Raw genomic sequence first — 13,984 nt, 5'->3', positions numbered from 1 at the left:
TAATGACTCAAACTTCTTAGTTGATTTAATTCAGTGTCTTATACAAGAAGAAAAGACCTGAAGCAAATCCTCTTCTGCCTCTCTCTCATGCCTTTTGTCCTGCTCTTTGATCTGAAAATCCATCAATTAATTTATGTTGTTGACTACTATATTTGACTGAGATTAATGGTCCAGATCGCGCAACACTGTCATGCGGCAGCAGAGGACAATAATGAGACAAAAAATTCATAAAAAAAAAACCATTGTCGTAGTAAAAGTCTTACCATGATCCTATCAACTAAGCATTCATATTAACGGCTTTCAAGTACCTCTAGCAAAATAAATTTAGAAACAACTTTTAGCATATTCATACACATTGGATCAAGGGCATATGCATTTCAAGGGATCCAAAAAAACTTACCTCAAGAATAGTTCATGTAATTTCCACGTGGCTCATTAAACTCCCCTTTTTGTTGGTAAACTTCTTTAGTTACTTCTCATAACATTCATTTTCAGGTATTAGTGTAGGTCAAAACAAGAAATAAGTGTTTCTATAAACAAAATTTTGAATTGTTTCTATATTTATTTGCAATATCTATGTGATTCGATGAATTTGATTTTGAACTGCATTTCAATTCAATTTGATGGATATTTAGGAACACATAGATAGAAACACACACGCGCGCGCACATACACAGATATATATATTGAATATAAACAAGTAATTGGTGTTTTCATAAACACGAGTTTCAACTGTTTCTATATTTATTTGCAATATATATGTGTTTCGATTCATTTTGATGGATATTTAGGTTAAAGTTAAATGTATTTGAAATTGAAATTTTGATGAATTGAGTTAAATTAAAATTCTAGAAGTTTAAATTGAAATTCTTCTAAAAAGTTAAAAGAAATATATTTAATACATGAAAAATGAATAAAATGTGTATTATATGCAAAATATATTAGTGGTAATTGAATGTGTTGTTTGTGATTGAAATGTATGACTTCACGAGTAATATTTAACATAGGATCTGTTGACACCAGATGTCAACCGATTTGTTGACACCAAATCTCAACCGTCAATAATCTATAATCAAAAGCTAATATTAATGTTCTATAATAACCCACCAGAGTAGAAAGTATCTAAACTTTAATCGCATACTTTTATTGTTATTAATTACTAATAAAATTTAACATAAAATAGGTCAGGTTTTATTACTAAAATTAATGTTGTAAATAATCACGCATAACAGTTTTTCATTATCTTCAATCCCCGTTTATGAATACAGGGGTTGATGGGTTTGCATCCATTGGTGGGGATTTTAGGTGTGAAAATTGATTTTAGGTATTTCTATCATCATGGCATAATTAAATACTCTCACTAAAAGCCAAGTGCATATATCCATGATCTATGAATGTATAATACCAGTCAAAATTATAATTTAATAAAAATGAAAAACCTTTAAATCTAATTGAGTTGGCAGCCAATTCTCTTGTCTACAAAAAAAAAATTCATGAGTCAATAGGGATGAACTGTGTAATTTGAGATCGACGAGCAGAAACAAGATTTCATTGAATAATATATGATTAATAAAGAGTGAGATTCAATTGCCGAAACTGAAAATAAAGAGTGAGATTCAGTACACCAACAAATTTGGCCATTTCAAGAGACCATTAATTGAGAATTATGAGCCTTTGATCAAATTTAAATGAAGGGTTGAGATATGGTGTCAACGGATCCTAACTCTCTCTCTCTCTCTCTCTCTCTCTCTCTCTATATATATATATATATATATATATATATATATATATATATATATATATATATATATATATATATACACACGATTAGAACTATTTGTATATTTATTGGCAATATCTATATTTGGATGAATTCATTTTTTATGGATATTTAGATTAAAGTTAAATGTATTCGAAATTAAAATTTTGATGAATTGACTTAAATTGAAATTCTAGAAAGTTTGAATTCAAACCACGGCAAATTAAATTGAAACCACCTCTTGTACTGCACTAAACAACAACAAAAATTCACCCAAACACACCGTTTCTTTTTCTCTAATCGTACTACACTACCGTTCATTCTAATTTTCATTTCACACACTTATTCCTCTTCCTCTCTCACACATTCAATTCATTTTCTCCTTCAAATTATCGCTCTCAAAGTTCAATCTTCTAGCTAACACAAGGTAAAACCGATTTCATTCTTTATTTTTCAGTACGGCTTAATTATTTCTTCTCTGCATCAGAATTGTTTATTTACTAGTATAACAACAATCATCTTGTTTTTATTTTGAGTTGAGCTTATTTGTTGTTATCGTTGGTATCTCTTTCTATGATCAAGCATTGTTTGTTTCATATTTGTACTATACAATATCAAAACATGAATTGATTTATGTTATCGATTTAATTCATACACTCTTGATAATGAAATCATCTAGTTTCTATTTTTGCATTTTCATGGCTTCATTATTTTTTGTTACTATTGGCATCTCCTTCTATGACCAATCACATTCGTACTATACAATATCAAAACATGAATTAATTTATGTTATCGATTTAATTCATACACTCGTGATAATGAAATCATCTAGTTTTTATTTTTGTTTTTTTCATGGCTTTGTTATATTTTGTTAATGTTGGTATCTCTTTCTATGACCAAGCACATTCATACTATACACTATCAAAACAAAAATTGATTTATGTTATCGATTTAATTCATACACCCGTGATAATGGAATCATCTAGTTTCTATTTTTGCTTTTTCATGGCTTCATTATTTTTTGTTACTGTTGGTGTCTCTTTCTATGACCAAGAATTTTCGTACTATACACTATCAAAACATGAATTGATTTATGTTATTTATATTATCGTTGAAATGATAATTAAGATTAATACTATTTAGAGCTACATTCAAAATGCTTATAAGTTGCTGCATGCAAGGGCGGATCTACCCTACAGTGAGGGTCTGCAACTGCACACCCTAAAATTTTAAAAACCACATCAATCATGGTATTGGAAATAGGTTTAATTGCACTTTTCCCCCTATAGTTTGCCAATTGTGCGTTTTTGCACCCCCATAGTTTTAAACGAGCGATTTTGCCCCCTATAGTTTTCCCCCTTTCTGATTTTATGGTCCCCATGACATTTAGTGCTGGTTTTTTTATCAATTAATGTGTGCCACGTGTGTAATTCCATTTTTTAAAAAAATAAAAAAATGTTATTTTTCAGATTTTGAGAGAAGGGGCACGTGATTTTTCAGATTTTAAGAAGAAATATCACGTGCCTCATTCTCTCAAAATCTGAAAAAATACAATTTTTTATTTTAAAAAAAATGGAATTACACACGTGGCACACATTAATTGATAAAAAAACAGACATATCAGCACTAAATGTCATGGGGACCATAAAATTAGAAAGGGGGAAAACTATAGGGGGCAAAATCGCTCGTTTAAAACTATAGGATACAAAATCGCACAATTAGCAAACTATAGGGGGGAAAAGTGAAATTAAGCCTTGGAAATAAAACTTGCACACCCTCAATATTAAATGTTGAATCAAAGTCTAAACCCTTGCATTTGCATGCGTCTAAGTCTTAATGTTTTCATTTAAGTCCTTTCATTTTCTTTTAATTTGGTATTTAATGTCAATAAATAATACATTTTTTTTTTTTAATAACAATAAATATTTTTCTTCACTATTTCTTTGAAATTTCACAAAAATAGAGCCACGGTGGCTCAAACACAAGTCATCATAGGCATATATCTTATATCTTATTACCATTGAGATAAGTTGATTGTTGTGTTTATCAACCTCAAATGCATATATATATATAGGGGATGTATCAAATGAGAGGACATTTTAAAATGAGAGGGTGAGAGGAATTAATTTAGACCGTTAGATCAAAATCAACGCCTCAGATTTAATTGTTCTTTCAAAAGGGTCAAATACTGTAACCTATCTTTCCTCTTCTCCACTTCGTCTTCTCTCTTCTGTTGCTCTCATCTCATGTGATTTTCTTAACGTTATTCTCAGACCTTTCCATCTCAACAAAAAATAATACCCTTAATTAACACATGAAAAAATAATTAATCAACACTAAAATTCAGCAATTTACCATTAATTTTAATTTTTAAGAAAATTGGATAATCTTGTTTGAGAACATTCCACCATTAACGTGAATCTTCCTTTAACAAGCCATAAATGTAAAGCTTCCAGTAAGTATTTTAAGGTGCAATCCCTGATTATTCCGTCGTGGTTACCGGCGAAAGGGAAACGTTTGGTGAATGCTTTGGCGACGGCGAAAAAACGGTTGTCTGAGGATACGTCGCTGTTACGGCGGAGTCAAGGCTTCCAAAAGGGATCCTTTCTTCTCTGCGCTTTTTTCCTCTATATTACCAGTCCATGTTGCTAAAATCTAATCTATGCATCTTTTTCCAAACGAAGATCAAGAGGAAAGTGACAATAAAGAAAGAATCTGAGCGCAAGAGAGAAGCCATGGATACAGGGAGAAGGAAGCCAACGTTTCAGTTTCAGCTAGGGATAAGGAAAAGAGAGTATCATACGAGTCATAGAAGTGACATTTAATCACAGCCATCTAATTTAATCTAAGGGTCATTATTTCATCCTCTCACCCTCTCATTCTAAAATGTCCTCTCACTTGATACATCCCCTATATATATATATATATATATGACGTTCTAATACAAATTTTTAGTTTGAAAATAATATTTGTTTGACTGTAAAATTTTAACTGTAATTTAAATGTTTTTATTCATAAATATAGTTATAAATTGTAGTTGACAAATGAACAAAACTTATATGCATTTGTTTAAATACTTTCATATTATTCTTTACTTAAAATACACTTATGTAGTTATGACAAATTTCAAAAAATTATAGCCGTAAAAAAGTTATACACTTAAAGAAATATACTTAAATTTTATTTTTAAAAAATTTCCACCCATTGAGTCAGGGTCCTGGCTCCGCCACTGGTTCTAACACACATCAATATCTAAAATGTGGATTTTAGAAACCTTGAGGGAATTATACTTCATAAGAGACTAGTTAGATTTATTTCATGTACCCTTGAGTTCTTGCTATATAGGCTATTTGAAAGACACATGTTATAATGCTTTGGCTCGTATCTTTTTGAATTGTATCCCGATTTATCAATCTCGACACTCATTTGTAGATAAACATATTTGCTATCCAAGTAAGACTTCAAATTTAGAAGAGTGTAAGTGTTATCGAGTTTGGTTCTTAGATGTAGATACAAACATAATTGGTATCCAAATAACACTTTAATTTAGGGCTTTGCATTTGTTGTCAAGTGTGATATTCGATTTAGAGATGAACATACTTGGTAAGGTTTGTGCTAGTTTGCTTTGAATTTCATTTTGATCGGGGTCTTTCCTACCTTCAAACCTTCTGAGCACAAGATCACCATCTTAAAAGATTCTTTATAATAGTGTATGTCGTTCGCAGTGATGAACTTTATGTTCATGAAGGTGGTAGCACTCTACGACGAGGCCTTTTATAAAACGTTGATTGCTCAAAAATATTATTGATGAACTTAAATCGTACATTGCATAAACTGGATGAACTTAAAATTTAATTAAACCAAGAAAAGAGGACAATATGTGGTATGGTAAGAGCATGGTGAAAGTACATGCTTCAACCCAACATAAGTTGGTTCAAAAGTGGCGAGGAACTGTCTCATTAAGGTAAATGATTGATTTTATGTTTTGGCAATGGAGGAGATAGGTGTTGAAAGAGCTTTGTCCTTTCCAATAGGTTTATCTGTCACGACTCAGAAATCAATGCAATTTCTAGTTACCGAAGTTCTACTTCTAGTCATAGACAAAACAAGGTGTATCACGTTTTGACAAATATTACTATAATTCAATAATTTAAACTTTCATTAACTTCATGATGTGAATAATACAACACGAATTCAATAGAAATCACGTTTTGAAATATATTAACCCCAACACTTTAGGTAAAGTATTAACAAGAATATTTCAAATGCTAATACAACCTCCCCATAAAAAGTAAAAAATAATGGAGAAAGTATGATTATGTTTGCCATTCACACTTGGGTTAATGGAGAAAATTTGATTTTAATGGTTTAACTATACATTGTTCTCTCTGCTATTGCACGAGATCAATTTCCAATTATTACCACTACTCTAGAGTCTAGACATGATATGATGAGATTGGTGGTCTACTTGTAGTAGAGTCTATATTTGTTGAAAGAGTCTTGATATGCATGTTACTATTCTTTATTGTTAATTCAGACATTATCTCAGCCACTAAGATTTGCAGGCTTATATGCAACCACCAGCGTCATACATTAAGCAAATTGCATACTAATTCATAAAAGTATGCCACTGCGTAAGTAGTAAGATGAAATCGACAGAGATTAGAAGAAAAGAGGTGGATGGGTCAGGTTAATGAGCCATCTATTTTGACATAATCTAACTAAAAGGGTTTCTGAGGGAAAGTCCAAATAAATCAATAGAACTTGCACGCTTGTAGCCTGTGCTCACTTTTAAATAGTAAACATCTGAATTTAAATAAAACAAAAAATACTAGTAAGATTTACATAAAAATCTTGGCAACTTGCGAGGCTATTACAAATCACCCATTCTTAAATGGAAACTGCATTTAATGTTTTTTTTTTTGACAAACAAAAACTCATATTATTTCATTTCTCACAATAGTTTCAATATATGATGGAATCAAATCAAACTCCTGGTGACGAGCATTCAATCTAGACGCCCTAGCTAACGTATGAGCGACAAAATTAGCTTGTCTCCTAACAAAACTTATCCTAAAGTTTGGATAATGTTTTAAACGCGACCGACATTCGGATATGATACTACCAAACTCCGCTTGATTGCTATTCCTATCAAAAATGCTATCAACCACTAGTTTGCAATCTAGTTCTACAAGCACCTTCGACAGTCCTAATCTGCCAAGCCAAGAGATGGCATCACGCAATCCAACTGCTTCTGCTTCTCGTGGGAGAGGTTTGCCTTCATACCAGATTGTGGCTGCCTTTACGAACATACCTCGATGATTCCGAATGCACATACCTATCCCAAAACAGTTTTGCTCCTCGAACATGGCTGCGTCCACGTTGCATTTAACAAACTCCTCATCTGGTGGCTGCCAAATTGCTACTTGCTGCTGCTGATTTTGCACAGGTTCAGCAGATCTTTTCCTAACTTCTTGCCATTGGAAAAGCGCCTCGCGAGCAAGTTGTATCGCTATGTTGATTGGCTTTAATTCACCGTCCCATACTTTGTCATTCCGACGACGCCATAGGCACCAAAGCATCACAGCCACATCCATACTTTCTGCACTAGATAACCTGCACAGTAAAGAGAAAAAACAATCTGCAAAACTTGCAGCAGCATCGACAGTGTCTTTAATCAACTCCCACAATCCTGCTGTTCACCAAACCTTTTTTGCTTCTTCACATCCAATGAAAATATACCAATCATTTTCATAATTTGTTTCGCAAAAAGGGCAGCTATCCGTGCACGGAACACCTTTATCTTGAAGTCGCATACGCGTGGGGAGTACTCCTCTCAGTGCCCTCCATAAAAATACTTTAATTCTTTCCGGAATCTTCATTTTCCACATTCTTGTCCAGTCCCCCGGTACTCGTTATCAACAAGTGTTTCCATAGCATTACCTATAGGCCGATTTTACTGTGTAGTTTCCTTGATTATTGAACTTCCAGATGAGCTTATCATCCCTATCTCGGTTCAGCAGCACCAATTTTGATACAGCCTCTCGATCTTGCTCATTGAAAATTCCTGCAATCAGCTCCCAATTCCAGCTTGCACCATTTATATCCATTAAATCTGCAACCTTCATACTTTCTGTCCCTTGCACTTTTTCACTTGAAACATATGAGTTCCCATCCTCTCGCAACCATGGATCTGTCCAAATTGCATTTAATGTTGATATTGTGAATTGTGATAACATCTGTTAACTAGATAGATTAACAATCCAACCCTCCCTAACTGATATACAAGAAACATCGAAAAGCAAGTCAAGAAATCTGGTAGCAGTACAACTTCACACAATCATCTTGCTTTTCTATAATTTCCAGGCCAAGAGTTTAGTTCGGGCAGACCACCATTTTGGTCCCTGAAAGTGTAACTCACTGTCACAATAATCCAGGACACACGAAAACACAAAACAATCTCTGATTCTTCAATCCGTTAGTGATTTTCGTCCCTAAAATCTAAAAAGCTTATGTCACTTTTTAGGGGCAAGTGGCTTGATGACGTGGCTTCAGGGACCAAGTGGTTTGCCTGTTTTTTCCCTCAACATATAGTTCGGGGTCCTTATGTATCAACAATCAAGAAAATTGTCTGCAAATAAAAGACCCATGTCAGTAACATAGCTTATCATGTGCAGGAACAGGTAGCCTTGTGTAAACTGCCATTACTTATAGAATAGTATAAGGTTTACAACTTTAAAAGTGATCCACTAGTAGACAAATTACATACATATAACTGCCATCACTCTTCAACAATTGTTCATCCTTCTCGTTATCACAAGATTTCTCTGCTACAGAGATCCATCCATCAGAGCACAAGATACTCTGTTTACTGTTTAGCAACTGGTATTTGAATTGGGAAGGAGGCGCTTCAACAAGTAAACGGTCAAAGTAGGACAAACTGATGGCTTCGGCGAGGTGGAAGGTTTCGAGGGAGGTGGAAAACGCAATCGGAGCCATTACAGCAGAGGAAAACCCTGAAAACCACGAGCCAGAGGATTTTGCAGCCACCCCCTCAGTCTCCAATATCTCAAACAACATATACCTTGTTGAAACCTCATTTTTCAACTCTCTTTTTTCTGGATTGCTTTGATAAATTTCAACATAAAACCCATGTCAAATTTTCAATTTTTAGCTCTTTTTGGTCTTGATCACCGTTGGGGAAATCTTGTTTCTGAGAAAGTTGAGTGCTTTTGCTTCTGCCGTGTGTTGTTTTATTGGGTTTTATACCTTTTTTTTTAATAAACTCGTTTTTTCTTTTTTAGATCTAGGTTTTTGGCATATGCTTTATATGTAATGAACCCTTGATAGTATGTTCTCATGGCAATACAATCAATGAACATGTTACACAACAAAATGCAGTTTCCAAGTGGTGCTGGAGGAAGTGTTAAATGCTAATGGTAGTTGTCGTACTGCCATCGCCCCCGATGGTGTGTTGATGAGAGTGAAAATCTTATTGGTATTTAGACGAAATATGGAGTGGGATGCGGAAATGTTTCAAGGCCCCATAGTTACCGCTTAAGTAGCCAGTATCTTTGACGAGATTGAATACACTTAACTTCTGGGAGGACTTTACTGCTAAAATTTTCAGATGAAATGGGCTTGTGTGTAAGTGTAGTATTGGTAGACCCCTAGAATGTAGTCTACTGTATTATTTCTTTTACCTTTTTTCCTAATTAGTTACTTTCTGGTTTCCCCTTCCAAGATATCTCCACATACTTTGGTGTTAGACCAATCCCATTGAGATTCAGATATGCATTAGTAAATTCTTTGGAAAGAAAAGTATTTCCCATATATCGCTACACCTTTACAATGCTAGATTTACACGCACATTATTTTTATCATATGCCTACAAACCAACATTACATTGGTCCGAGTGGAATTGAACTCGGATCCCTTAAGAAGTGTCTCGGTTTGAGCCTTGTGGATGGAAAAATGTGAGAAAAATGCACATTTTTTCCAAACTCAATACATGCACAAACACATCTGTCTACATTTATATAGATAAACAACAATATCCAGTACAAAACCTATATACAAAAAAGACAAACATCAACATTGAGTACAGGACCTATTTACAAAAAAGGAAAAAAATGACAAGCATCATGAATGAGTACAAAATATCTTGTATTGGAGTCTGATTCATATAACAAACAGGTAACTTTTTCAGCTTACCGTGAAATGATGAAAATTCAAAAGTACCTTGAGACCGTATATTGGCAAATATTGTTCCTACTTGTTTTTCCACTCCACCTCCAATGCAATCTCATTACGGCGTTGAAATGGAAGAGCAAATGGGGGATTATACTGAAACAAAATAAAAGATTAACTACCATTTGAAGAAGAAAGGGATTGATGAGAAAGCTTTATAAATGTTTAACCCCAAGATTGCGTTAAGGATTTAACCTGTGCAATTTCTATTGAAGTTCCCTCTTTAATTTTGAACTGTCCGTCATTTTTCAAAGCTTCTCTTAGTTTCAGTTCACGCCTCTTAACTTCTTCATCATTCACAAAACCTGATTCAATACAAAGGAAAGAAAAATACATATTTGATTTAGAACTTTAAATGAAATTTAAGTAAATAATTAATCCACTTATAAACAAATATTTAGAGGTGCCAGATTTACTCATTTATAACTTGTGATTTGCAAAACAATGAGCCCCACCAGTGCACCAAAAAAAGAAAGAAAATGCCACACATCTAAATGCACACACACATAAATAAATAGAAAGACCCGGTGAATCATGTGGGATTACATATACATACATAAATACAAAGAAATAATTGGATAAAATTCATGTGGGGCTCACTGAATCATGCAGGTCTCATTTCCTATTTGGAGGTTCCCACATGAATTACACTCAATAATAGAGACAATGTTGAAAAAATCTGTTGCTAACACCTCTCTACGTACAAATATACAAATGAATGGAATAAGCTAAATTGTGTGTTATCTGTGCTGTCTCCATTAGTTAAATATTCAGTCGTAATCCAATATACGCACTAAATAACCAATGACAGGGAAAAAATGAAATTGAATTTGTATACATATTATATACAAAGCATTAAGGCAAGAGCACACCTGAAAAGGAAACCACAGCAACTGTTTTTCTGGCCACCTCTTTAATCGCCACAGAGGAATCTTTAGGCAGTGGCAAGTTAGCACCGTACTTTGAAGGCATTACAAAAGACATTTTCCACTCATCTTTATCTACCGTCTAAGATAATTTCGTCGATAAATTAGAACATCATAAAACAAACATACATTTAAGAAATATCTCCTAATTGAATACTAGAAATAAATGTGGAACTTCCAGAAGATATATAAAGACATGTAATTGGGATAGAAATGATTGATTCCGAAGGTGAAGAAGAGTATCAACTTATCCAAACCGCAAACCAATCTCTGACAATTAGATCTTCAGCTTTACATATTACTGGCCCATATTTAAAGAACCTATGAATTCAAAAGACTTTTCAGGTTCTAGATAGTCATAAAATGTCAGCTTGACAAAATATTCCAGGGTAGTTTAGGTTGTTCAAACACTAGCTGAGCTTTAATTTGATTGAACCTGGATTTGAGAAGTTTCGGTTATAACATTGTGAACTATGGTAGGTCAATAAGTCGAACTGTGAGAATTAGCATTTCGCTGACATTATTCAAAAGTAAAGAGTAAGTTTGGTGCAATTATTTCACTGCCATTGTTGGTGAAATGAATTTATAATGAATAAATAAAATAAAGAATATACTGAAGGAACTTTGCTGGAAAGCCATATGAAAATAATAAGGACTGTAGTTGAGACATTTAACAAAATCCTTGAAAAAAAATCATACTACCTTTGTTGTTAACACAGGAGTTGTCATATCCATTTTAACCCCGTCCGATTGTTTCTTAGTGGTAAAAACGGGTGTAGTCATCTCCATTTTCTCCTTCTTTGTATTCTACCATCAAAACAACAACACACGTCTATAACTTCTCCTAAAATAGAAAGGGGAAACAAAGAGATACAGCAACCAAAAGCAACCCAGTAAAATTAAAAAATGCACGAATGTGACTTTGTTCTAAAAAGTATTACTACCTTACCAAAAAGGTACTCTGCAAGGACATTAAATGACTGAGAAGAACCTCTGAAATCAAACCCACTCTTCCCAGGCATTGTAGTCTCGGCTACAAAGTAAGGCTGCAAAGACAATCAAGTCAACAAGCTGGATGAGATTGCTAGAAACTAACTGGTATTATTACAAAATATAGGAATAAATTTTCTCGATTACAAACAGCAACACAACTTTGAGGGTCTTTCCACATCCAAATGTGCCAAAAGACCCTAAATAACTTCAATAAGAACACGATCTCCTCTCTAATCTCCCTTTTCTATTTGCAGGAAACATGCTCCAAGTTAATTAAACTTTTTCCAATTTGAATTAGCTCCAAACTGATGAAAGTTTTTCAATTAAAATTTAAAATAAACATTTGATTCTTTTTTTTTTCTTCCAGAAACTTGGTATGCGGCAAAATGATCCATTAATCTGGGGGACCAATCCCACCGTTTACAATCGGGCCCCAATTGAAAGCTCTATGTGAACTGACCCAACACAGGAGTTGTTGGCACTTGGAAGATTCAAACCTAAGACATGAGCACACTCCTTGGTCTCGAGTCTTCGCTCTTCACCACCGGGGTAACCAACCCCTGGGGGTTATAATAAACATTTGATTCTTAACTAAGAAAAAACTCATGAAGGAAAACACCCATAGATGTTACAGCCTTAAAGGCGCATGCCCAAGTAAGAACATGAAGAAATCACACTATCCTTGCGTGCAAAAAAGATAAAAAAAAAAAAAAGATAGAACTAATAAATTCTATATATTATCTATATCATAAAATTGAACAAAAAAAAAGCCTAAAAATTGAATAATTTTAGTATTAGATACCTCAATTTCTCTAATCTCGTACTGGTCCCTTATAGTTAGAACTTTGAAATTGACAGTCTCAAGGTCCGGAACTACAACAAAGGTCAAGCACCAAAATAATTAAATTCAATTAATTAAGAAAACAGATTCTATACGATAATAATCAAAATTTGTTGCATAATTGAGAAGGAAAATGAAGCACCTGTCATCAAAGCTTCTTCGAGAGTGCGGCTTTCAAATCTTTTCGGAAACAAGTACTTTGCAGTCTCGGTAGCCACATCAGCAACAACTGCATCATGTAAATACTAAATCAAACGAAAGAATGTGATAGAAAATAATTGAATTAAATAAATAATAATAATAACATTTACGTCGCTGGGATAGAGAGAAGGATTGAGAAGCGAGAGCGAAAATGAGTGAGATTCGAGCTTCAAATGCTGATATGGTTCTTCGTTGGGTGCTTACTCTATTGTTGGAAGATGCAGAGTTGGTGATAGAGATAATTGTTTTGTTAGGTTTTACAGAAATTGGGGCTGATTGTATAGAAAGAGAAGGGTTGCAAAGAGGAATTAGCATGTTTACTTTGAGAAATTGAATATTCTTCTGGGTTTTGAATTTCTGTTTTATTTTGGGATACTGGTGGTTATGGTTTTCCCGGCACAATTTATATAGCTCCTCTTTCAGATATTTTTATTAGTCTCGTTTTTGAACAAGGGATTTTTTTTCTTCTTCTTTGTAATAGTTGACCCAAACCTCAAATTTGTAGATACCTTAATTAATCAATCACTATCCATGTTAATATTCAATACGGCTAAAAACGTAAAAGATGAATCTGCGAACAAACTCACAGCATCCAAGTTAATAGCATATATGATAAAATTAAAGTGATCGGAATATCCATGGCATTCGGATCTGCAACGTTGACGCCCAAATCTTTGATTGAATAATCGATCTTTCAATATGAATCAAATGAATACCGCACGAAGACGGAAAATCAAACAACGCTGCACAAGACGACGAACAACAAACCACCACACTTAAATGATGAAATCACAAAGAAAAAAACCTAGATCCATGTGAAAAACAATTATTTAGATTGAAATAAAGAGAAAAAGATGAAGATGGATGATTTCAGGTCAAGAACTGACCAAAAACCATCCCTCAATGAAAAAAACTGTGAGAGAAAACTGAACCGACTTATTGGAGAGTGAGAGGATAAGGTTGGTTTTTAAGATTTTCTCTTATTTTAATGAAACTTGGAAATAGTTTGTGCAA

At 33.7% G+C, this 13,984-nt stretch overlaps 1 protein-coding gene across 4 annotated transcripts; it reads right to left on the bottom strand.

Moving 5' to 3' along the window:
• Positions 1 to 8,340: 8,340 nt before the first annotated feature.
• Positions 8,341 to 13,434, bottom strand: LOC11423396 (heme-binding-like protein At3g10130, chloroplastic). Of its 4 annotated transcripts, none has more exons than XM_039827688.1 (9): positions 13,075 to 13,434; positions 12,912 to 12,998; positions 12,731 to 12,801; positions 11,880 to 11,981; positions 11,638 to 11,742; positions 10,882 to 11,017; positions 10,205 to 10,314; positions 10,001 to 10,105; positions 8,341 to 8,390 (listed from the first exon to the last, which is right to left on the bottom strand). In XM_039827688.1, exons 1-8 carry the CDS (start codon positions 13,283 to 13,285, stop codon positions 10,031 to 10,033), a joined length of 897 nt encoding a protein of 298 aa, XP_039683622.1. In that variant the 5' UTR covers positions 13,286 to 13,434; the 3' UTR covers positions 8,341 to 8,390; positions 10,001 to 10,030. The 4 variants fall into 4 exon arrangements, with proteins under 4 accessions (XP_039683622.1, XP_039683621.1, XP_039683620.1 ...); XM_039827687.1 differs by lacking the exon at positions 8,341 to 8,390 and adding an exon at positions 9,568 to 9,828; XM_039827686.1 differs by lacking the exon at positions 8,341 to 8,390 and having other exon boundaries at positions 9,737 to 10,105; positions 13,075 to 13,433.
• Between the last annotated feature and the right edge of the window lie 550 nt (positions 13,435 to 13,984).

Source organism: Medicago truncatula, chromosome 7, assembly GCF_003473485.1.
Source record: "Medicago truncatula cultivar Jemalong A17 chromosome 7, MtrunA17r5.0-ANR, whole genome shotgun sequence".
Lineage (NCBI taxonomy): Eukaryota > Viridiplantae > Streptophyta > Magnoliopsida > Fabales > Fabaceae > Medicago > Medicago truncatula.
Note: the sequence above shows the minus strand (reverse complement) of the source record. Positions and strands in the feature narration are given on the sequence as shown.

Coding starts and splice junctions, on each gene's coding strand:
- LOC11423396 (XM_039827688.1), bottom strand. CDS start 13,285: ATGCTAATTCCTCTTTGCAACCCTTCTCTTTCTATACAATCAGCCCCA. Junction 10,315..10,881: donor TGCTGTGGTTTCCTTTTCAG/GTGTGCTCTTGC, acceptor GTATTGAATCAG/GTTTTGTGAATGATGAAGAA. Junction 10,106..10,204: donor CTTCAATAGAAATTGCACAG/GTTAAATCCTTA, acceptor ATTTTGTTTCAG/TATAATCCCCCATTTGCTCT.